The 26,716-nt window shown below is 42.3% G+C and overlaps 1 protein-coding gene across 1 annotated transcript in view; it reads left to right on the top strand.

Annotated features, from left to right (window-relative positions):
* Nucleotides 1–10,973: 10,973 nt before the first annotated feature.
* The window catches only part of LOC133491122 (collagen alpha-1(II) chain-like), a 29,598-nt gene continuing 13,855 nt past the window's right edge, over nt 10,974–26,716 (top strand). The window contains exons 1-5 of the mRNA XM_061802022.1: nt 10,974–11,138; nt 11,757–11,810; nt 12,556–12,663; nt 23,728–23,781; nt 23,880–23,987. Of these exons, the coding sequence (XP_061658006.1) occupies nt 10,974–11,138; nt 11,757–11,810; nt 12,556–12,663; nt 23,728–23,781; nt 23,880–23,987 (489 nt within the window). The remainder of the gene's footprint in view (nt 11,139–11,756; nt 11,811–12,555; nt 12,664–23,727; nt 23,782–23,879; nt 23,988–26,716) is intronic.

The following is a 26,716-nucleotide window of genomic DNA, read 5'->3' as shown; positions in this document are numbered from 1 at the left end:
TAAGTGATTCTCAAAACAGCATATTAATTGAAACTCAATATTAGTGTGAATTCCAATCACAAAGCTTTTATAAAATTTGTGAATACTCAACAGTATTTCAACCTTGGATAAGAATGTAATTCCAAGAAATAAAGTGAATGCTCTGAGTTTAAACGCAAGCTATTATGGGATGTTGGTTGAGCTCCAATTTATCAAGTCATTTTCCCGTAAGACGCAAAAAAAATGAAACAAAAACAATTTCATGGTCAAACCGTCATTACCGTAAATCATTTTTAACTGTGCAGACATGTTTTAAGTATTTTTTATCATTCTGAATTGTTATAAAAGTGTAAAAAAATCTTTGATGATTGTATAATACAAATGTTTGCTTGCACTTGTGATGTGCTGATGATGCATTAGGGATGTAAATCTGTTATGGAATTGTAGGAAAGTGAGGGTTGCTGAGGGATGTTGACTTCAGAATTTTACACTTTCACATTATTTAGTATCAGACAAGTGTAATAAGAATATAACCACTATTTATCAAACTATCAAGCAGGCCTCGAAAAATCTAATTTAATCGAATCTTGTATATTTGAAATTTTGCAGCAATACCCTTGTAAGTGTAATTGTGGTCGTGTTAAAAAAAAACTTTAAGCAGTATTAATTGCCATGTATGCAATTACAAAGAATTAAAGTTAAACAAGTATAGGATACCAGATACCGATAGTGGTTTTCTGACATCCAGTCCCACAATAAAGCAAAACTTCACATTTCAGAGTGCCCTTTTATTGTGGCCAGCTTGGGATGCACGTGTACAATAATCATAATAAGCATCTTGATATGCCACTCCCGTGAGGTTGGATGGATTGTCTCGACCAAGGAGAAATGCTCACTCACAGATTTTCACAGATTTGAGGGAAATGGCAATTTGTGTGTGTAATAAAGGTTGAGCTGTTGAGTCCAGCTCACGAGAAATGGGAACAAAAACAAAAGTGTTCTGTTTATATTTTTTTGTCCAGTACACATATTATTCAGTATATGTATGTAAAATCAATTATCTTGACATTCTTCTGTACATTTTTAATTTGACCATCAGGGTATTCACGGCACTATGGGCATGCGTGGGCATCCAGGAGGAACTGGAGAGAGGGTAACTTAATGTATTCCTCCATCTTCTTTAGAAATGTCTTACATCATTGTACAGTCAAAAAATATTGGGTATTGACATGGACATGTTTGTTATAATAGGAATGTCAACTTACAATTTGGCATGATGAATAGACTTAACCCAGTTAAACAAGTATGGTAGATTATTAATATCGAAAGAAAATATTACTAAACAAAAATCTTTGTCTTTTGCATCAGGGTGAGACAGGTTTGCGAGGTTTTCCCGGGCCTGCTGGAAAGCCAGGACGCCCAGTAAGTATATACCAGTAGTTACTGTACTTATGTCAGTGACTGCTTTTCTTATGTACATCCTCTACAACTTTATTAGTTGAGATACATACTGTAGAGTGCCTTGTGAATGTATTCGGCCCCTTTGAACTTTTCAACCTTTCGCCACATTTCAGGCTTCAAACATACAGATATATATTTGTAGCACCACCTTTTACTGGAATTAGAGCTGCAAGTCACTTGGGGTATGTCTCTATCAGTTTGCACATTGAGAGACTAAAATTCTTGCCCATTCTTCCTTGCAAAACAGTTTGAGCTCGGTGAGGTTGGATGGAGAGAGCGTTTGTGTATACGTCTTCAGCTGTGCCCACAGATTCTCGATTGGATTCAGGTCTGGACTTTTACTTCACCATTCTAACACCTGGATACATTTATTTGTGACCCATTCCATTGTAGATTTGGCTTTATGTTTTGAAGCATTTTCCTGTGGGAAGAAAAATCTCCATCCCAGTCTCAGGCCTTTTGCAGACTCCAAAAGGTTTTCTTCAAGAATGGTTCTGTATTTGGCTTCATTCATCTTCCCATCAATTTGAACCTTTTTCCCTGTCCCTGCTAAAGAAAAGCAGGCCAAAGCCACGAGGCTACCACCACCATGTTTGACAGTGGGGATGGTGCATTCAGGGTGATGAGCTGTGTTGCTTTTATGCCAAATATATCGTTTTGCATTGTGGCCAAAAAGTTCAATTTTGGTTTCATCTGACCGAAGCACCTTCTTCCACACGTTTGGTGTGTCTCCCAGGTGGCTTGTGGCAAACTTTAAATGAGACTTTTTATGGATATCTTTGAGAAATTGATTTCTTCTTTCCACTCTTCCATAAAGGCCAGATTTGTGCAGTGTACGACAGATTGTTGTCCTATGGACTGACTCTCCCACCTCAGCTGTAGATCTCTGTATTTCATCCTGAGTGATCATGGGCCTCTTGGACGCATCTCTGATCAGTCTTCTCCTTGTTCGAAGTGAACGTTTAGAGGAACGGCTGGGTCTTGGGTGATTTGCAGTGGTCTGATACTCCTTCCATTTCAATATGATTGCTTGAACAGTGCTCCAAGAGATGTGTAAAGCTTGGAAAATATTTTTGTATCCAAATCTAGCTTTAAACTTCTCCACAACAGTATCTCAGACCTGCCTGGTGTGTTCCTTGGTCTTCATGATGCTCTCTGCACTTTAAATAGAACCCTGAGATTATCACAGAGCAGGTGCATTTATACAGTGACTTGAATACACACAGGCGAATTCTATTTCTCATCATCAGTCAACATTGGATCATTCAGAGATCCTTACTGAACGTCTGGAGTGAGCTTGCTGTACTGAAAGTAAAGGGGCCGAATAACATTGCACACCCCAATTTTCAGTTTTTTATTTGTTAAAAAAGTATAAAATATCCAATAAATTTGTTTCCACTTCACAAATGTGTCCCACTTGTTTTTGATTCTTGACACAAAAAAATGTGTCTTTATGTTTGAAGCCTTAAATGTGGCAAAAGGTTGAAAAGTTTAAGGGGGCCAAATACTTTCACAAGACACTGTATCTAAAAGCACTGTAAAAATAGGCATAAAACAAGTCACTTAAAAACTACTTCAAGATATGACATTGAGACATACCTTAAAAGTCTCAGGAATGTTTTTTGGCAATGTTAATTTTGTTTGATGTGCTACTGTCTACATGACAGAGGAGTTTTATCTGTGATTTATGGACTCCCAGCTGGTTTTCCCTTATCAAATTCCTTCTCTGGTCCGCCACTCTCCTCACTAATTGTTCTGCAGTACTGGTCCGCCACTCTCCTCACTAATTGTTCTGCAGTAATAATAAAAAATGTTTGCGGCAGCTTGTGTAAATTGAAGATGGAATAAACATGTTTCACATTGACTGTTTTACTTTTGTTTTTAGGGTCTGTCAGGTTCCCCTGGGGAGAAGGGTCCCCAGGGACCCCAGGTGCGGATTTTTTGCTATTCCCAAAAACATATTAGTACATATATTACAAATGTAATTAGTGGCTGTGACCTACGAGTAGGCCTTGACCTAGAGGTTAAAGAAAATCTAGATGGAGCTAGATGAAGTAGGTCTGAGCATCCAAAACAGAGAAAATAATGATTGATGCAGATTGTAATGGAAATGTTTCTGAAGGAACCGGGGATGATGAAAAATTTATGGGTAAGTTCGGCAGAACATATGGAGACCTACCTTCCAAAGATAGAAGCGTGCAGATGGATTACATCCTGTGGAGAGGATGTAATGTGAAGGAGGTTACTGACTGTAAAGAAGTGGTGTTTAAGATGCTTCCGGTGGTGGGTAGGAAAATTGGCAAGACAAGGCAGAGCAGAGAACCAGAAAAAGAAATTGTTGTCCGGCTTTTTGAGAAGAGGTGACACAGGCTCTCAGTGAACAGGATGAGTTTCCAAAAGACTGAACCACTACAGCCAAAATGATTAGATAGACAGGCAGGAGAGTACTTCCTGTGTCTTGTAGGGAAAGGGAGAAGCAGACTTGGTGGTGGAATCCTAAAGTACAGGAAAACATACAAGAAAAGAGGTGACCTCGGGCAAAGATCTAACAAGAAGCATATTATGAAATGTATGCCAAGTTTGACCCTAAATAAGAAGAATATACACGTTGGACAGACCGAGGAATTGTGACGCGAATGATGTGCAGCAGGTTAAGGATGATTAAGGATCAAGATGGAAATGTGTTGACAGGTGCTAGCAGTGTCCTGGATAGATGGAAAAAATACTTTGAGGAGTTCATGAAGGAATAAAATAAGAGCGAAGGAAGAGTAAAAGACAAGTGTAGTGGGGCAGGAAGTTTCAAAGATGAGTCAGGGGGAAGTTAGAAAGGGATTAATGAGGATGAAAAAATGGAAGAAAAATGGAAAGGCAGTTGGTTCTAATGATATACCTTTGGAGGTATGCAATCATCTCAAATTGGCTGTGGAGTTCTTTTTTTACAAGGTTTTTAACAGATTTTTCATGGCTGAGAAGATGCCTGAGGAATGGAGGAAAAGTGTACTAGTACCCATTTTTTAAGAACAACGATGATTTGAAGATCTGTGGGAACTATGGGGGAACAAGGCTGATGTGGCACACAATGAATTTAGGGGAAAGAGTAGTAGAGGCTCAGGACAGAAGTTAGTATGTCTGGCTAACAGTATAGTTTCATGCCTAGAAAGAGTCACAGTGATACATTTGCCTTGAGGATGTTGATGGAGAAGTAGAGAGAATGTCAGAAGGAGCTACATTGTATCTTTGTAGATCTAGAAAAAGGCTATACCCAGAGAGGAAGTGAGGTTCTGCATGTGAAATTCTGGAGTGATACATAAGTATGGTACAGGACATGTATGAATGCAGCACAACAGTGGTGAGATGTGCTGTAGGTGTGACAGGGGTAAGGTAGAGGTTGCACTCCAGGGAGCAGCCCTGAACCCCTTCCTGTTTGCAGTGGTGATAGATAGGCTGACAGAAGAGGTTAGACTGAAATCCCCATGCACCATGACGTCCGCAGATGACATTGTGATCTGCACTGCAAGCAGGGAGCTGGTGGAACAAAAATTAGAAAGGTAGAGGAATGAAGATGGATTTAGCTCCCAGGCAAGAGAACTAGGGGAACACCAAAGAGAATAATAATAGATGTAGTGAGGGAAGACAAGAGGGCAATTTGTGTTAGAGAGGATTCAGGAGATGGGCTTTCATAGAAAAGTCGTGGCGACTGCTACCAAAAGGAAAAGAAAAGACTACATGAACTTTGAACATTCAATTTTTTCTCCTGTAGGGTCGCCCTGGAGATGACGGACCCAAAGGGATTCAAGGTCCACCAGTAAGTAAAGGCTCTCAAATGGAGGCTGATCAAGGATCTGAATTTATAGTTCCAGATTGGATAACAATTCATACTGTTATTGGCCTTTTAAAATGTTACATGACCTGTTTTTTTTGTGGGGATAGTCATACAAAATCTCAGCTTGGTTCACAACTTTCAATAACTTCTGGATTTTCTCCAAACCAAGCAATATACAATGGATTTCCATGTTTTTAGAAGGATTATCACTTGTTTCAGGAGTCTGTTTTTGTTTGATTTCAGCAGAAGCCTAAAGGTTTTGCGCTTACACTGGCTAATTGGAACTGCTCATAATTCCCTTTATTTTGATTTAGGCTCCAGCTCAAGATGAAGAAGAGAAATCACCTCAAAACCTTTTGTGGCATGCCGTGGCAAAATTACAAATATAACCTTAAGAAATGTAATCTTGTTCTTCTTTCCTTTCATCTTGTCCCCCTCGGGGTTGTGACAGCATGACATGTTTTTCCATGCTAGCCTATCCCCTGCATCTTCTTCTCGAACACCAACCGCCCTCATGTCTTCCCTCACAACATCAATCAAACCTGTCTTTCGGCTTTCTCTCGCTCTTTTTCCCGGCACCTCCATCCTCAGCATCATTTTACCACTATGTTCACTCTCTCGCCTCTGTACGTCCAAACCATCGAAGTCTGGTCTCTCGAACCTTGTCTCCAAAACATATATCATATTTCCGCAACCACAAGATGCACCATATTAAAAAGTGCAGTCTCTTCTCTTCTCTTCTCTTCTCTTCTCTTCTCTTCTCTTCTCTTATCTTATCTTATGGCTGCTATTCCTGTATTACTGTACATACAGCATTGTTCAAAATAATCGCAGTTCAATGTGACCAACCAGATTAATCCACATTTTGAGTATGTTTTATTGGTACAAGTCACACAAGTTACTAGTAGGTGCAGGTGATTCTCATAAAACCAACAAGACCCAGGATTCACGATTTACATACTCTTAAGGCTATAGGCAATCTGCCATTGACTTAACAAACTCAGAACTACTTTGTGTAAACATTTTTCTTTCTAAGATTTACCAATCCTTTGAATCACTAAACTAATATTTAGTTGTATGACCACATTTTTTTTTAACTGCTATACATCTATGTGCAATGGAGTCAAAGAATTTGTGGCACCTTTCAGCTGTTATTCCACTCCAAGATTCCTTTTAGGACATTCTCAAATTCATTTACATTTCTTGGAGTTGCTTTAGAAACAGCATTTTTCTGTCAACCCACAGGTTCTCGATTGGATTAAAGTCCAGGATTGGGCTGGCCACTCCATGACATTAACTTCGTTGGTTTGAAACCAAGACTTTGCGTGTTTACTAGTGTGTTTGGGGTAATTGTCTTTTTGAAACACCCATTGCACAGGCATGCCCTCTTCAGCATCAGGCAACATGAACTCTTCAAGTATTTTGGCATATGCAAACCAATTCATGATCCCTGGTATGCGATAAATATGCCCACCATCATAGTAGGAGAAACATGCCCACATCACGATGTTTGCACCACCATACTTCAACGTCTTCTCTCTGTACTGTAGCTTGAATTCAAAGTTTGGGGTCATCTCACAATGTCAATAATGATGGGTCTTGTTGGTTTTCTGAGAATCTACTGCACCTACTGGTAACTTGTTTGACATGGAGTAGTAAAAATATTTATTGAAAACGTGGATTAATCTGGTTATTCACATTGGACTGCTATTGTTTTTAACACTCTCGTAAGGTGCACCGTATTATTGGGCGCAGGCATGGTAAAAATTATGCGAACTTAAAACATACTCTTGGACTCAAGAGGCAGTGAGGAACAATTGCAGTTTAACTCTTGTAAGCAGAAGAACAAGCTTACCCTTCTCTCACACAATGACAGGTGTAGGCAAGTCCCCAGTCAACACGGTATGCACAATCACAGTGTCACACCAAACCAAAATCATCACACCACAGCAAACAGAAAACCAGCAGACAACAAATCTCCTAAGCCTTATCCAACAGATTTCAAGTATGTTTAAAAGCCAGGTCCATGACAAGAAAACCAACAAGTAAATCCATCAATACATTTTTGTTCCGCTTGTTACCACTAGGGGGCCCCGGTCCTCAGAACTTTGAGGCAGATGTGATAACCAGTCGTTACACCATGCCGCCTTCAAGTGAACTAAATAATGAAACACAAACGCCATCGATTTTGCTGAGAAGAGTGGGGAAAATATCCAGCCAGAATTTTGACACTTGTGATAAATACAAAAAAAAAAGCTTCTTATGTAGAGGGTAAACTTGTGGCTTTTAACCCAAACTTGAGTAAAGTCATTCCACCCTGGAAAATGCATCAGTTAAATCATTAAAATGCCCCAAAATGAAAGGAAATTTTTGCCCATGTCTATGTAAATTTTCCAAGGCATCTATATAATTAATGGGAAAGTTTTGCCCCTCACTGGATGTAATGTTCTGCATATATTCTTTTGTTTTTTTTTTTTGTATTAACTGTAACTTCAGTTCTTGATCCCCATGTTAAGAGCTATCTTCACCTTTGTGTATCTTTTGTGTTTCTAGGGTCCTCCAGGTATTCAAGGTGATGCTGGAGTAACTGGGAAACCAGGGCCCCGGGGAAGTAATGGGTCTCCTGGACCTCAGGGGCCACAAGGGGCAACAGGAATTTTAGTGAGTGGGCATTTATTATCAACTGCCATTTTAATGTGCAACATACCATACACATTTTTCCCATTAATCTAGAAATGGTAAAAAACTGTTAATGAATTGGAATTTGTATGTGATCATGTTGGTTTGCTCACCACAGGGCCTCCAAGGTTCGGTTGGATTAATAGGTGTAGCAGGAGAAAGAGGTGAAAAGGTAATCCAGTTATAAAGACTCATTTAACAACAGGAAAACCACATTCACATCTGTTTACGTTAAATAATCTTTGTGGTAATAAACCCCCCAATTTCCTAGGTGCAACAAAAAAAATTCTAAATATTCAAATCCAATAGAAAAAAATTATATAAAGCAATTTTTATGCAGTGAAGAAAATAAGTATTTTAAAACCATGCTATATTGCAAGTTCTCCCACTTAGAAATCTTGGAGGGATCTGAAATTTTCATTGTAGGTGCATCTCCACCGTGAGAGAGATAACCTAAAAAGAAAAATCCAGAAAACACAATGTATGATTTTTTTTAACGATTTATTTCTGTGATACAGCTGCAAATAAGTATTTGAACACCAGATAAAACCAATGTTAATATTTGGTACAGTAGCCTTTTTTTTTTCAATTACAGAGGTCAAATGTTTCCTGTAGTTGTTCACCAGATTTGCACACACCGCAGGAGGGATTTTGGCCCACACCTCCACATAATCTTCTCGAGGTGAGATAGGTTTCTGGGCTTTCACTGAGAAACACGGAGTTTCAGCGCCCTCCAAAGATAGGTTTAGGTCTAGAGACACCCCTTTGTTTTCTTGGCTGCGTGCCTTGGGTCATTGTCATGTTGAAAGACCCAGTCACGACCCATCTTCAATGCTCTGATTGAGGGAAACAGTTTGTTCCCCAAAATCTTACAATACATGGCCGCAGTCATCCTCTCCTTGATACAGTGCAACCTGAACACCCCCAAAGCATGATGGTACCACCCCATGCTTCACAGTAGGGATGGTGTTCTTGTTCTTTGGATGAACCTCATCATTCGTCTTCCTCCAAACATGGTTAGTGGAATTATAACCAAAAAGTTCCATTTTGGTCTCATCTCACCACAAAACTTTCTCCCATGACTCCTCTGTATCATCCAAATGGTCATTGGTAAAGTTAAGATGGGCCTTGACCTTTGCTGGTTTCAGCAGGGGAACCTTCAAACCAAGACATCTTAGTGTATTACCAACAGTCACCTTAGAAACGGTGGTCCCAGGTCTTTTCAGGTTATTGACCAAGTCCTGTCGTGTGGTCCTGGGCTGATTCCTCACTTTTCTAAGGATCATTGAGACCCCACGAGGTGATATCTTTCATGGAGATCCTCACCGATTGAGATTCACCGTCATGTTCAGCTTCTTCCATTTTCTAATGATTGCTCCAATAGTGGACCTTTTTTCACCAAGCTGCTTGGCAATTTCTCCGTACCCCTTTCCAGCCATGTGGAGTTGTACAATTTTGTCTCTGGTGTCTTTGGATAGCTCTTGGATAGCTCTCTTCTCGTCTTGGCCATGTTACTAGTTTGAGTCTTACTAATTGTATGGAGTGGACAGGGGTCTTTATGTAGCTAACAATCTCACACAAGTGCATCTGATTCAGGATATTACATGGAGTGGAGGTGGACTTTTAAATGCAGACTAACAACTCTTTGAGGGTCAGAATTCTCGCTGATAGGTGTTCAAATACTTATTTGGAGTTGTATCACACAAATAAATCATTAAAAAAAATCATACATTGTGATTTCTGGATTTTTCTTTTTAGATTTATCCCTCTCGCATTGGACATGCACCTACGATGAAAATTTCAGACCCCTCCATGATTTCTAAGTGGGAAAACTTACAATACAGCATGGTGTTCAAATACTTATTTTCTTCAATATAATGCACTTGGCATTTTTATTTACCTCCATACAATTTCACTCATTATTGATAATTCTGTGTTTTTGCTCACCAATCTTTACTTATTGCTCTTGTTCTTTTTGCTATGTTATGTGCATGCCCATCCTGGTAGTTTAGGGCCATACCATTTTGTCCAAGGGGCGAGGTACTGTGTAAGAGCAGCTGTCATGATCCTGCCGCTCCAGCCCGGGCTGTGCGGGTGCTCGCGCGGTTGCGCTAATTGGGAGGCCAACTCATGTGGGCTGATTGGTTCATGCCCTGTTCCAGCAACCCCGTATCTCTGATCGTATTCCTGTGTGTACCGACCCCCGCCTGTTCTCCGACAGACCCCATAAGCATGACTCCTTTGACACTTCTGCCTTCCTTGATCGATCTCACGTGTACCGACTCCTGCCTGCCCGCTCTCTACGCCCGACGTCCTGATTACCTCTGCTATACTTGACTGCCTGCCCAATACCCGACCTTGGTTTAATAAACGTTTTATTACATCTGCATCTCCTGTGTACTCCTGCATTTGGGTCCTACCTCCGTTCCGATGGGTCGTGACAGAACGATCTGGCCAAAACAGGACCTAGCGGGAGAGACCCGGCATCGCCGGGACCGATGCAAGGTAGACCTACTGCCGGAGGACCAAGCCTGTCCGATCTGGGTAGGCTCCATGATGTCCTCCGCTTCCGTGTCACACGCTCCGCTGGCGAGCTATGAATACGTCCCGACAACGACCCGTCCAGCACTGCATATTCTTCTGGACTCTGATTTTTCGGACTATGAGGAGGACCTTGATTTGTATGACCGGATGCCTGAGTATAACTCAGATTATTTCGATTATGAATCTCTACGCCCGATCGTCACTCCCAGCCAGTTTGTTTCACCTCCCCGCATCTCCAGCTCCCTAGTGTCTTCGGCCGGTAGGTCCGAGTTCCCCAATCCGTTTGTGGGAACCTGCTTGCTGTCCAAGAGGTGGCGATGGTTCCCTGGCTGCCTCATGTTCTGTTCCTGTCCAGGAGTACCGGCGGCGACTGGTCCACGGCCGCCCCACGCCCCTGTCTCGACAGCAACAGGAGCTGGGGAGTTTTGATGAGCCACCCCGGAGCTGGAGGGTCCTTGGGATAGTTGTGGCTGTGATGGTGGCGGTCATGGGTTTGGTCCTTCTCTTCGCTCCTGATCGCTCACAGCCACCTCATGACCTGGCCTCGTTGGTGACCAGTCCACAGCTGCCTCCTGGCCAAGCCTCTGGGCCGACCAATCCCTGGTTGTCTCGCAACCACAGCGTGGGAGGTCCTCGTCTGGAGCAGTTGCCTGTTTCTCACCGAGGTCGTCCACCCGAATCGCCCTGTGGCGATCCTGGTGCTTGGCGTCCGGGTCGTCCTTCTGACCTGTCCACCCGGACGCCTCGCGTTTGGTGGCCTGGATGGCCACCAGACTAGGTTTGGGGGGGGCGTCTCCCGTGTACTCCTGCATTTGGGTCCTACCTCCGTTCTGATGGGTCGTGACAGCACCAGTTTGTTTCTCCCTCAGTCTTAAATATCGTATGTGCATGAACTGGTGAACATTGCTAAAACAACATGTGAAAGGTGTTGTAAGACAAGCAGAGCAGTCCAAGTCTGATCACTTAATTTCCTTGGGAATAAAATAACCTGGATGAATCAGAGTATTCACAAGCATACACAAAAATGTGGTATCTGTGAGAGCCAACCCTAACAATGCTGTATCTATAGGAAGTCCACAAAATTTTGAAATCTAGCATTTCAAATTGTGGATTCTAAATATATAAAATAGAAGAAGTTTTATTCACACACAAAAAAATCTTTGAAAAAAAAAATTCTCATAACATAACAGGAGGGTTAAATATTTGTTATTTGCATGTAAATTAGAAATCAAATGCTCAACTATCAAAAGTTTTTTTCTCTTACATCTAGGGTTTACCTGGGTTTTGTGGTGATGCTGGCCGTCCTGGACTTGATGGGCAACAGGTTTGTTTCACATGAACTACAAAAAAATCCTAAATATTTAAAATATTGGATATTAACCTTGCTTTTAAAGGAATTAAGCTGTTGTCATCTTGGATTTTGAACTGATATTTACTCTAAATAAATTAAGTAACTCAACCATAGGTACACCTGTACAATCTGACTAAAATTACTACAAGAGCTGTATCACAAAGCCGTCTGTTAATAAGATAATATTTTCACTGCCGGTATGTTTGGCATCGTGTGTGTTTTAGTGTTCACTAGTGTAGATCTGCACTGCATCAATGTTCATCATTGTTGTAGCCATCACTGGTGTGTGTATAAACAAATAATTTACATGCAATTTTAAACCCAAGTCATTGCTTCACTTATCAGGGTGTACCGGGCCACACAGGAGATGAAGGGCCATCTGGATGGAAAGGAGACCCGGTCAGTCAACATTGAAGATTATTTCCACAGCCTTTTTCATTATCTGTTTAAAAAAAGCTTGTAAAGAAGAACTTAAAGATTTAAATGAACTTACTTTTAATTCTTTATTTATAACAATCATCGTTGCTGCATCCAATGAAAAGACGGTCTTAAAGACATCCGTACAATCTTGCCTCTGATGGTGGCCTATTCCATAGAATACCTTGCTAAGCAATACTGCTGGCCCTGTAATGTTTAAAAAACAAACAAACAAATAAATAAATAAATAAATAAAGCATAGAATCAATGTAATGGTTCGTTTGTCACTTCTATCTGACAGGGAGATGCAGGTCCTCCAGGGAAATCTAGTCCTCCCGGACTACCAGGAGAGAGAGGAGTTGAGGGCCCAAAAGGATTACAGGGTCCACCTGGACCCATTGGTAAAGAGGTTGGTTAATTGACCTGCTGTTTGTATGAAGATGATCCTCATAATAAATTACATTTTGAAGACTCACAAAAATGCCTAAAGAATAATAAATTTTAAAAAAGTAGCCTATCCCAGCTATCTTCAGGCAAGAGCAGGGTACACCCTGAAGTTGTTGCCAGCCATTCGCAGGGCACAGGGATACGAGCAGCAGTCGCACTAACAATCACATCGAGGGGCAATTTAGGATGTGCAAGGAAACCAGAATGCCAAGAAAAAAACCCAGAGAAGCATGGGAAAACATGCAAACTCCACTGCACGCACACACACACGCATACATTTATTTGCTACTTTGTGCGGACTATGACTCTCTGAGTTCATTGTGAGGACCACCACTTCCACTTTAGCTAGAATGATGCAACTCACATAGCCATCACTAGAGGGGTTTAGAGAGCCAGAATATCACTTGAGATTGCAAAACACTCCAACTAAAAACTAAACTAAAAGCCAACCTTATTTTTATGTAGTTGTGTGCACCGGCCCCTTGTTGCTAGGCAGATTTGATGACACACACGTTTGATTTAAAAATTTCTCTCTCAATATTATTCAAACAAAAGACACTGTATTGCTCATATTTTGGAGACTTATTTCAGCAACATATAGTGCAACTAAATTAAACGCCATGTGTTTTTTTTAATTCACCATTGTAAGGTTCCCCTATTTTAAAATGAAAGTGAGATGTAAGACTTGATAGCAGAATACCTTTTTTAGCACAACTGTAGTATTTAGTATCCATTGTTGTTTAAAAAATATATATATGTCTACTTTACCCTTTTTTGTGACATAATTGAATTGTGAATTTGATTTTGAATATCCCTCCAATCATGATTGCAGAGAACTGGTTCTGCATCTACAGTGCCGCGAAAAACTATTTGCCCCCTCAAGATTTCAGTTTTTTGGGTTTTGTTTTTTTTTTGGGGGGGGGGAATAAATCTCAAACACAAAGGTTTAAAATCATGAAACCAATTTTAATACAACTCAGAGACAACCCAAAGAAATACAAAATGTATTTGTCAAATGACATCTTAATTTATTATAACTCTATGCTCCTAGTTGTCACAATACTGCTCCATTTGCTTCATAACTACAAGGCTTCTAATGACATTTCTTTCTGGGAAAAAATATGTGATCCGGACCTGAAACAGAAATCAGAAATGAAGAAAAGTACTGGCATCCTCACTGAAAATTGTTTTGTGTTATATAAAAAGTAAAAGTATGACAATTTTGCTGTGCTATATACATAGCAAAAACAATCTTATAAAGTGAATTTATCCTAATTCAAGTGAAAATATTTTACTCCACTTACTTTTAATCATTTTGGCATTTTACACCCAAGTTTTCTGAAAAAAAAAGATCTTAGTCTTTCTCTTCTGTTTTATGTAGAGAAGTTAAACCTTGCTTAAAATAAGTACAGTAACTATTTTTCCAACAAGAAATATTGAGAAACAATTCATTGAGTAAGATTTTGTGTTTTTTCAGTGACTTGAACTCATGGTTTTTGACAAATTATTATCAGGGAGGTTCTAAGGAGACATGGTAACAGAACTATAGACACACTCCTGTGATATCCTCTTGACAGTAGTACAGAACTGCCAACATCAAAGTTCAATACAAATCACAAAATCACTGGGAAAAAAAACATTTAAATGTCCAGATTTTTAAAATCATGGCAAGCTATATTACAACAAAAATAAGTCTAAATACTCTTCAATTGCACCAAACTATTACAGTAAACCCTCTTTACTTTGAGCATCACCTATAGCGAAAAAAAAAAAAAAAATAGCCGGATCGCTGCGTACCAATGCGCTATGACATGAACCAATGAAGCCAAAAATAAATAAATGAAACAGCTTGCATACATTAGTTCAATACTGTAGCGAGAAGCCGTATTGATAGGGTATAATGCGGCATCCCCATTGAAACAACAAGGACCAATGAATCAAATAAATAAATAAACCCATTTTCCCCTACTTGCCGGTTTTTTACTTTTCACGGGCGGGTCTCTAACCACGAAAAACGAGGGATTACTGTACTGTAAAATCAGTCGTTCAGCTATGCCTTTATCCTTTTAGGCCTCCTTCTCAAATTACTCTTTTTAAGCCTAGTCATCCCATGTTAATGTTTAAGAAAATGTAAATATCGGGAAAATGTAACACAAGTGGATGTTAAAATGCTGTTGGTCCAAATTCTGTACTTGAAATTTATACTTCTATTGCAGAGACTGTAATATCTACTAAAGATGACAGCTTGGAATAATCCCACCTTTTGCATGATTCCTTACGCACATAAGAATTGTTGACCACATATCATTGGTATTTTCCAAGATATTGTTGTCAAAGACTCTAAAAGAGGAGCTTTTAGGGGGAGGTCTTACAAATTCAGGCATCTATAGATTAAGTTGAATTTACTATGCAGCCCCAAACATCACATTATACGCATAATTATTTTCAGCCAAATACATCCAGGAGTTCCTGATACACAGTATACCATCACGAGTGAAATTTTGCAATTGTGTTACAAAATGTCTGTTAACATGGCAACCAACCTGATGTTTTCAAGTTTTTAATTTTTTAAAGAACATAATGGGTTCATATGAGGCCTCGTAGCTCAGTGGTTAGACCACTGGTTTGGTAAACCATGGGTTGTGGGTTCTATCCCACTGGGGCCTCCACTCCCTGAGAAGGGTTGCGTCAGGAAGGGCATCCGGCGTAAAAATTGTACCAAACATATATGTGCGTTCATCTGAGATGACACGCTGTGGCGACCCCGAAAGGGACAAGCCGAAAGAAACACACAATTATGGGTTCATATATAATGTAAAAATTTAAATGTTACCTTTATTATGTCCCGGTTGAAATCTACCTGCTACTCTGGTCTCATCTTCTTTTTCTTCATCTGTAGAGTAGAGTAATATAAAAAGGACGAATTTCAAACTGCTGAGAATAATGGGCCATTCCGGAGGCCAAAAAAAATGGTTGCCCATTCGTACTTGAGGGTTCGAGACTTTGGGTGACTCCAGAGGTGGATAGGCGTGGTGTAGGTACATAGATCCATCACGAATGAGCACCATAAACCAATACATCAAGTCTCCTGGAGACACCCCACCTCCTAGCACTATCACCAACTTGATCGTGTTCTCACACGTTCCGGGCTCCCATGAGTTGAGCTCACCCGTGTAGTTTCGAGAGAATAACAACTACATTACCCGGCATGCTCAGTAGCTGAATATATAGTATATAGAAGATACGGAAGTCGCCTGGTTAATGGCACATGGTTGACAACTTGTGAGTAAAGATTGAATCCTTGAAATACGTCGTCTATTTGTTATACAAGATAGCAAGACAACACAACACGCAGCTACCAAAGCGCTGACTGCAATACGGACCACTTGTTAGTGTGCAGCAAGGTTGAACTACAGACCAGAAGAACCTCTCACTCAAAGAGAGCTGACTGAGTACACATTCTCACCAGGAATACGCAAAACCCAACAAAGGCAGCAGAGTTTGCCACAGCTCTGGAAAAGTGTCTACCAGGCTGGCAGAGCAAGAAAGCCCAGGAAAGATGGGAATCCTTGACATTGTGTACACCTCAGCAATGTTGGCGTTTGGAAAGCAAACCAAAAAGTCAACACACTGGTTTAAAACTTAAACTGTGGATATAAGACCTGCAGTTGAAGCTAAGAAGGCTGGGACTGCCTTCTGTCTGAAACTGTCATGGTGCTGCCGGTCCAGCCTTGGTTGTGTGGGTCCCTGCGCGGCCGCGCTGACCGGGAGGCACACACTTGCGCCTCATGCTGGCTGATTGGCCCCGGTGTATATAGGACCCTGGGGACGACTGGTCCTTCCCCAGATCGTTGCAACTCATGCCCCGTTCCTGCACTCCCGTATATCTGATCGTGAACCCGTGTGTACCGACCTCCGCCTGTTCTCCGACCAACCCCGTAAGCCAGACTCCTTTGACACTTCTGCCTTTTTTAATTAATCTCCCGTGTACCGACTCCTGTCTGCCCGCGGACCTGCTCTTTACGCCCGACGTCCTGACTACCGCTGCTGCACCTTACTGTCTGCCTGATCCGCGACCTTGGAACAAAAAACTTTTTTCCCGAATTACCTCTGTGTCTCCCAAGTCCTGCATTTGGGTCCTCCCTCCGTATCGATGGGTTGTGACAGAAACTGTCTATAAATTTAGCCACAGCAAACAGAACCTGCTGACCCGATGGGAAGCCCGCAGAAAAGTCTCACAGATTGGCCGGAGGTGTGCCAATGTCAATTGCCTCCAGCTCTGCTTGAATGTCCAGACTCCAGCTGACACTGGCAACATCAAAGAGATGGATGATAGAGTCAAGCAGCTATTTTTACCAATACAAATGAAAACAGCATCTCTAAAATCCTCTTCCAGTGACAACCTCAAATACTGACCAAAACAAATGGAACATTGGGTTGAGCATTATTATCACCTCTGCACTAGGGAGGCCATTGTTTCAGAAGATGCCCTCAATGCTGTTGATCGTCTGCCTATGCTAGAGGAGTTGGACAGCGAACCAATCCTCGAAGAACTGCAAGACAACACAGACTCCCTCACCACTGGTAAAGCCCCAGGGTAAGACACTATCCTAGCCAAGCTCCTAATGTGCTACAAAATGCCCTGGCTGCAGAGCTGCACCATCTCCTCTGCCTGTGCTTGGAGGGTGGGGGAAGTACCACAAGACATGAGGGATGCCAACATCATCACCTAAGACAAAAACAAAGATGACATGTATGACTGGAACAACTACCGTGGCAGCTCCCTCTTGACCATTGTTGGGAAGCTGTTTGTTACAGTTGCTCTCTTGAGGTACTTGCAGAGAAAATCTACCCCGAATCTCAGTATGGTTTGCGTCCCAACAGATTCACCATCGATGTGGTCTTCTCCCTCAGACAGCTCCAGGAGAAATGCAGAGAGCAAACACTGGCACTCTTTGTACCTTCATAAACCTAATAAAGGGCTAACAGTCAGCAGGGATGGTATCTTCAAGATCCTGCCAAAGATATGGTCCCCACCTGGGCTGCTATTAATCATTAAATTCTTCCACAATGACATGAATGAATGACTATAGTTGTCTTCGATAGCTCCATCTCGGAGTTTTAAGATCAAGAGCTGTGTGAAATAGGGCTGTGTCCTCGTTCCAACGCTGTTCAGAATATTTTTTCGGTGTCCTGTTAAAGCACACCTTTGGATAAGCCACTGAGGGCATCTATATTTGAACTAGATCAGACAGGAAACTCTATAACCTCTCTCGGCTCAAGGCCAAATCCAAGGTCCAGGAGAAATGTCTCCGTGATCATCTTTTCATGGACAACGCAGCAATCACGACCCACACGGTGGAAGAGCTTCAATTGCTCATGGACTGCCTCATCTCCACACACGAGGCTTTTGGGTTGACAATCAGCCGTAAGAAAACGCAAGTCATGGAGCAGGATATAGGCTTTCCGCCCGAAATTAGACTCTCTAACCAAGCAATGTTGTTCACGACTTTGAATACCCGGGTCCTACCATCTCTGACTCTCTCTCTAGAACCAGGGCTAGAGAGATGCATCTGCAAAGCTGTTACTACAATGGTTAGACTCAACAAGAGAGCTTGGAGAAACACCAAGTTGACAGAGCAGACTCAAGTCCAAGCCTGTGTCGTGAGCACTCTCCTCTATGGAAGTGAGGCAGATAATGACAACCAAACAGGAGCACAAGCTTAGCGCCTTCCACATGTCCTGTCTCCAAAGACATCCTGCGCATCATCTGCCAAGACAAGGTGACAAACACCAGTGTACTGGATGGAGCCATGGTTCCCAGCATGTACAATCTGCCTAAGCGGAAGCGCATGGAGGATAGAGGAATTCTAAAGGACCTACTCAATAGAGAACTGGCACAATAACCCGCCCCTCAGCCAGACCCAAACTCTGCTTCAAGGATGTCTACAAGAGAGACCTGAACCCCTTGAAATTCATTTAGACACCTGGGAGTCCACTGCCACTGAATTTTAGACTTAGGAAGGACACACACAATCAAAATTCAGAACACTAACCAAGCATAATGTGTTGATGAACATTTTCACATTTAAACCCTCTTTCGAAATACGTTAATGAGATATTGGAAATTAAGTCTCAAAATGGGGCCTTACGTGGGTGACCTTTTACACGCAGGAAGGTCATACATCTTTGAAATTTGGAACCCTCACTGCGCGTAACATGTCGATGCACAGCATAAAATTTCAGTCCCTTGCTCATTGCGTTCATGAGCTATTGGAAATTACCCATCAAAATTGGGCCCCGTTGAGATGACCTTTTATACTTGGGAAGGTCACAGGCATTTGAAATCCAAACCTCTGGCCACGCATGATATGTAGATGCACAGTCTCAGATTACAACCCTCTAACTCAATGTGTTCATGAGATTTTGGGAATTAAGTATAAAAATAGGGGCTAGTGGCTAGTTAGCGGCGATCTTTTAGGAGGTCTCAGACATTCAAAGCTCGCCACACCCAGCATCCCAGTTGTTTCAATGGAAAGTCTCTGATTTCAACCCTCAAACTCAATGTCTTTGTGAGGTATGAGAAGTTAAGCATGAAAAGGTGGTCTGGTGCTTATTGGGGGTACCTTTCAAACTCAGGAATGTTGTATGAGTTTGCACTTGCTGTGCATGGTGTGTGGATGTGCAGTCTCAAATTCCAGCCATCTTGCTCAATCCGTTCATGAGCAACTGGGAATTACATGTCAACATACAGCATAGTGTCAGTGACCTTTCATACTCACACGCGTTCGCAATTTGGAACATTGATCGTGCATGATGTGTCGATGCACAATCTCCATTTTCAGGCCTCTCGCTCAATGCGTTCATAAGATATTGAGAATTACGCTTAAAAAACAGGCCTGGTGACGTTGACCTTCATACTTAGGAAGGTCACATGCATTTGCAATTCTGAACACCCATTGCGCATGATGTGTTGATGCACAATCTCAATTTTTAGGCCTCTATCTCAATATGTTTTTGAGATTTTGAGAATTACGCTTAAAAAAGGCCTTAGTGGCGGTGACCTTTCATAGTGGTGACCTTTCATACTTGGCAAGGGCACACATGTTTGCAATTCAGAACACTCATCGCGCATGATGTGTCGATGCACAATCTCAATTTTCTGGCCTCTAGCTCAATGCGTTCATGAGATATTGAGAATTACGCTTAAAAAACAGGCCTAGTGACGTTACCGTTCATACTTAGGAAGGTCACACACGTTTGTAATTCAGAACACCCATCGCACATGATGTGTCGATGCACAATCTCAATTTTTAGGCCTCTATCTCATATGTTTTTGATATTGAGAATTACACTTAAAAAAGGCCTTAGTGGTGACCTTCATAGTGGTGACCTTTCATACTTGGCAAGGGCACACATGTTTGCAATTCAGAACACTCATCGCGCATGATGTGTCGATGCACAATCTCAATTTTCTGGCCTCTAGCTCAATGCGTTCATGAGATATTGAGAATTACGCTTAAAAAACAGGCCTAGTGACGTTACCGTTCATACTTAGGAAGGTCACACACGTTTGTAATTCAGAACACCCATCGCACATGATGTGTCGATGCACAATCTCAATTTTTAGGCCTCTATCTCAATATGTTTTTGATATTGAGAATTACACTTAAAAAAGGCCTTAGTGGCGGTGACCTTTCATAGTGGTGACCTTTCATACTTGGCAAGGGCACACATGTTTGCAATTCAGAACACTCATCGCGCATGATGTGTCGATGCACAATCTCAATTTTCTGGCCTCTAGCTCAATGCGTTCATGAGATATTGAGAATTACGCTTAAAAAACAGGCCTAGTGACGTTACCGTTCATACTTAGGAAGGTCACACACGTTTGTAATTCAGAACACCCATCGCACATGATGTGTCGATGCACAATCTCAATTTTTAGGCCTCTATCTCAATATGTTTTTGATATTGAGAATTACACTTAAAAAATAGGCTTAGTGATGTAGACCTTCATACTTGGCAAGGTCACACACATTTGCAATTTGGAACACTCATTGCGGCTGATGTGTCGATGCACAATCTCAATTTTCTGGCCTCTAGCTCAATGCGTTCATGAGATATTGAGAATTACGCTTAAAAAACAGGCCTAGTGACGTTGACCTTCATACTTGGGAAGGTCACACGCGTTTGCAATTCAGAACACCCACCGCGCATGATGTGTTGATGCACCATATCCATTTTCAGCCCTCTTTGAAACTTTTACAGAACATTTATTAGGACTAAAGTAAGTAAGTTTCTTTTGGCTTGTCCCTTTCAGGGTCGCCACAGCGTGTCATCTCAGATGAACGCACATATATGTTTGGTACAATTTTTACGCTGGATGCCCTTCCTGATGCAACCCTTCTCAGGGAGTGGAGGCCCCAGTGGGATAGAACCCACAACCCATGGTTTACCAAACCAGTGCTCTAACCACTGAGCTACGGGGCCTCCGAACATTTATCAGGACTAATGGAGCTAATTTAAGTATTATCTTTGTGAGGACCATCCAAAATGTCCTCACAACAAAGGTGTTTTGCCAAGGGTTGGTCCACACAAGGATAGCAATACAAGTGCGCACCCACACACACGCACACACACACACAACTAACTAGACCGTCTGCCTCACAGTTCTGTGGACAGGGGTTCAAATCCCAGCCTTGCCTGTTGTGGATTTTGCATGTTCTGTCTCTGATTATCAATGAATTTACTGTATGTTGTTGATTTCGGGTTGTTTTCCGCTGGAAATTTTTTTAACTCATATATTCTATGATGAGATTGAGCCCTTGATTAATGTTAATGACTTGTTTGTTTGTCCATTTTAATTGTATTGTTTTCTCAGCAATAGTTAACGTGATGAGTACTGATTGTATATATTTATGAGGAAGGTCGATTATGGGATTATGAGGGGTGGCCAACAGGTCAGAGACCAAGAGCCACATTTTTACTGTGACTGCAAACAGCCACATCATACACATGTAAATCATTCTCACCTTTGCTCAGCCAGATTTATTGTAAATGTCACATATCAACATGATAACAAAAATCAACTCCTAGAGCGTACCAAGACCACGGGCCAGTAATATAAAATAAAAAAGAACATTCTACACTCTTTCTCACACAGGCAAACTACTAGTTCAACCAGGTCCAATCACAAAAATAAGATAAAGACAAATACTATTTTACTTTTATTCTGACTTTAATTAGTGGATTTTTTGACATTCCTTCCCTTGAATTTTCTACAAATCTGGCTTGTATACTGCTGTTGCCACTTGAAGCAGTTCTCCCACATGGGTGTCAGTCAGATCAATGCTTTGATTTCACGTATTTCAGCGTAGAAAATACAGACTCAGAGATGAATGTTGACCCAAACCACTATCTTCAGCGCAGCACATTTAATATTGGGGTATTTTTCCATCGGAAGGTTTTTCCGGAACTGAATGGTCGCTTCCGTTAATGCAGGTCATCCTTGCAAAGATCAATGATCTCTAACCCAGTCACAGCCTTATTTGTGACTAGAGGGGCTTTCAAACAGCATGCCTCAACATTAAATGGGTTGACAAGGAATGTAATCTGTGCCTTTTTCTGATGTAGATCACGGAATTTATCCACAAAGCTTTCTTGCAGGTTTTCAACAAGTGTTACATATGGCTCTTCACCTATTTCAAGCAGTGCTACTAATTTGTTCACTGACTCTAACCAGAGTGGGAACACATGTTAAATCTTCCTTTTGAATATATGTCTTGAACAGCTTCAGTTTCTTCATAAACAAAAACACAATTTGCACCAGGTCAGGCAACATTTGTAACTTATTCTGCAAGATAAGATTCAGTTTTTCAAGTGACACAGACAAAAAAAGACAGGTCCAAAATGTATCATTGTCTGAGGGCTCGGAATAATATAGTATAGTATTTCTCTTTCATAAACAGTTTAATGATATTTAAAACTAAAAGAAGTGGGAGCGCACCAGGTCTTTTGAAAGCCACCTCAGTGCAGTAAAGCGACAGGTAAACTGGAAGACTGGTCGAGCTCAGCGATGAGATTGCTAAATTGCTGTTGGATAAGTGCATGTGTGTAAGTGTCGTGGACGATTTCCATTACAGGCTTCATGACATTATCCAAATTGAATGATTTAGACACGAGTTGATCCGTGTGGATGTTCAAGCGGAAATTCCAAAACTCTGGAAATTTGTTGTCACCTTTGCAACAGCACCACAATCGCGTTTACAGATCCCATCATGGCTGGGACACCATCCATGGCTATTCCAGTTTGTTTTAACAGGAGCAGATTTGCCTTAGAAAATGAAACCATCATTGTTTCTTTCCGATCGATTCGACAAATACTGTCTTTAAATCACACAATATCAAAAAGTTCTTTTTTCTGTTCAACGGTGTAGCAGGAGGGTTGAAGGTCTGATACCATTCGTTTAAGTTTGTTGTTTTCAGGACACAAGATTTCAAAGACATCACCGACATTTTGTAGTAATTCTGTTAATTTTGTAATTCCGGGTTGATGTTAACGTGGATTGAGCTGAAGTGTCGCTGAAGATTTCAAGTTCTGAAATGCGATAAAGATGTCTGACACAAAAGCCAGAGTATCTTGCCGTTGCTCTCAACAAAAAAAAAAAAAAATATGAGCTCTCCTCCTCTGGTAAAAACATTCTGTGTTCATCCATATATTTTTGTTGAAATGTGCATTTTGAGAGCAAATTTGACAAATGTTCTCAAAAGATTGCGATCTGACATCAAGCTATTTTCATTCAATGCACATGCCAATTTTGTGAAAATACTGTAATAAACTCAAGTAAAGTGTGCACGCAAATACCATAATGAACTAAAGCAAAGCGTGAGCACATTAAATAAAAGAAAAAAGGAAACTTCGATATGCTTTCATGCCTTCATGAGATGAAATGAATGAAATGCACCCTAATTCGATTAAGTGGTGATACTGTACAGTCTTTTGGTGTTTACTCCTCCTCTGCAGGGGGATGTTGGCCTACCTGGTGAAGCAGGAGATCCTGGAATTAAAGGAGAGAAGGTCAGCTTTTCTAATAGTCTTGATATACAGATAGACCATGAAATTAAATGGGACTCTACTGTCTGTTTCCAACTAATTTAACTGATTCTTGATGGCAGGGTGAGATGGGCCCCCGAGGCTTCTCTGGTCCTGATGGAGTTTGGGGAGAACTTGGAGAAAATGGGGAAAGGGGCCCAAAGGGGGAGAAAGGCCATATTGGATTAAGGGTGAGACAAATTTTTCTTTTTATTTTTAGTATGCATTTTTCCAGAATTGAAGTAATTTTCATCCACTGCAACACAAAAGGCAATTTTACATGGATTCTTTTTTTTGTAGTAAAAGCTGAACACTGGCTAAATATATACTGTATACATTCTTATGAACTTATGACTTACAACGTCTCTACTAAAGAAAAATCCAGGTTTCAAAAAGCCTACCTGAAAAAATTGTCGCTAGTTACGAAGGAAATTCAAGATAAAAAAATGAAAGAAAATGGCGCTGGATTCCACCGAACGTAAATATCCTGTCCTGTATCTTGGTTTGAAAGTGGCGTGATAGAGCTGCTCTCCCATTGGCTACTGTCGGAAAATCTTCCTGGCATCACATTAGCTAGGACGGATGTCAGTCTTTACCCATGATGAACTTCCTGTATCTTGGTTTGTGTGGCGCGATACAGCTGTTCTACCATTGGCAATCATGTAGCAGCTTTCTGGCATTACATCCCTCCGTTGGCTAGGAGAGACGTCAATCTTTACCTGTGATGAACTTCCTGTATCTTCGTCACTGAATCCATTGTCATACACTAGCGCACACTTGTACTGTACAACATCTTTGCAGATTTATTCATCTTTTTTTCACCATGGGCACCAAGATATCCCAAGTGAATTATAGACCAGCACATTACAGTTGAAGACCATCTCCAAGCATCTTGATTTATCTGTGACTACAGTTACACACCCCTCCTCGAGCCGTCACCTTATTGCGGTGGAGGGATTTGTGTGTCCCGATGATCCTCGGAGCTAAGTTGTCTGGGGCTTCATGCCCCAGGTAGGGTCACCCATGGCAAACAGGTCCTAGGTGAGGGACCAGACAAAGTAGGAATCCAAAACCCCTATGATAACTACAAAAATTGGATCTTGGCTTCCCTTGCCTGGACCCGGGTCACCGGGGTCCCCCTCTGGAGCCAGGCCAGGAGGTGGGGCTCGAAGGCGAGCGCCTGGTGGCCGGGCCTGCACCCATGGGGCTCGGCGGGCACAGCCTGAAAGGGTAACATGGGTCCCCCTTCCCCTCCTCTCCACCTGTGAAATGGGCCATAGTGGCTGGATGCAATGTGAACTGGGCGGTGGCCCAAGGCAGGGACCTTGGCGATGCGATTCCCGGCTACAGCAACTAGCTCAAGTGACATGGAATGTCACCTCTTTGGCAGGGAAGGAGCCCGAGTTGGTGCGTGAGGTCGAGAAGTTACGATTAGATCGCCTGTACGCACTGCTTAGGCTCTGCCACCACTCCTCTTGAGAGGGGTTGGACTCTGTTCTACTCTGGAGTTTCCCATGGGGAGAGATACCGAGCAGGTGTGGGTATACTTATTGCCCCACGGCTTGGGCCCTGTACGTTGGGGTTTACACCGGTGGATGAGAGGGTGGCCTCCCTCCGCCTGCAGGTAGGGGAACGGGTCCTGACTGTTGTTTGTGTTTATGCACCAAACAGCTGTGCAGAGTACCCACCCTTTTTGGAGTCCTTAGAGGGCGTGCTGAAGAGTCCCCCTCTGGCAAGTCCATCATTCTGCTGGGGGACTTCAATGTCCACATGGGCAATGACAGTGAGACCTGGAAGGGTGTGAGTGGGAAGAACGGACCTCATAATCAGAACTCGAGTGGTGTTCAGTTACTGGACTTCTGTGGTCATCATGGATTGTCCATAACACAATGTTCAGGCATAAGGGTGTTCACATATCCACCTGGCACCAGGACACCCTAAGTCACAGTTCGATGATCGACTATATAGTCATGTCATCGGAATTGCAACCGCATGTCTTGGACACTCGGGTGAAGAGAGGAGGGGAGCTGTCAACTGATCACCACCTGGTGTTGAGTTGGCTCCGATGGTGGGGGAGGATGCCAGTCCGACGTGGCAGGCCCAAACGTATTGTGCGGGTCTGCTGGGAATGGCTGACTGATTCCCCTGTCAGAAGGAATTCCAACTCCCACCTCCGAAAGAACTTTTCTCACGCCCCAGAGGAGGCGTAGGACATTGAGTCCGAGTGGACAATGTTCCGCGCCTCCATTGATAGGCGGCCGACTGGAGCTGTGGCCGTAAGGTGGTCGGTGCCTGTCGTAGCGGCAACCCACGAACACGTTGGTGGACACCAACAGTGAGCGATGCTGTCAAGCTGAAGAACGAGTCCTATCAGGTATTACTGGCCTGTGGGACTCTCAAGGCAGCTGATAGGTACCGGCTGGCCAAGCGGAATGCAGCTTCGGTGGTTGAACTAGTAGTAGGGGAAGTATTGCACCGTCAACACTATGTATAGTGGAGACGGGGCGCTGCTGACCTCAACTCGGAATCTTGTGAGTCGGTGGGGAGAATACTTCGAAGACCTCTTCAATTCCACCAACACGCCTTCCCATGAGGAAGCTGTGTCTGGGTGCTCTGTGGCGGGCTTTTCTATCTCTGGGGTTGAGGTCACCGAGGTGTTTTAAAGGTTCGTTGGTGGCAGGGCCCTGGGGTTGGATGAGATTTGCCCAGAGTTCCTAAAAGCTCTGGATGTTGTGGTGCTGTCCTGGTCGACATGCCTCTACAACATGGTGTGGACATCGGGGATAGTGCCTCTGGATTGGCAGACTGGTGTGGTCCCCCTTTGCAACAAGGGTGACCGGAGGGTGTGTTCCAACTATAGAGGGATCACAATCCTCATTCTCCCTCATAAGGTCAACTCAGGGGTACTGGAGAGGAGGGC

Source organism: Syngnathoides biaculeatus, chromosome 17, assembly GCF_019802595.1.
Source record: "Syngnathoides biaculeatus isolate LvHL_M chromosome 17, ASM1980259v1, whole genome shotgun sequence".
Lineage (NCBI taxonomy): Eukaryota > Metazoa > Chordata > Actinopteri > Syngnathiformes > Syngnathidae > Syngnathoides > Syngnathoides biaculeatus.
Note: the sequence above shows the minus strand (reverse complement) of the source record. Positions and strands in the feature narration are given on the sequence as shown.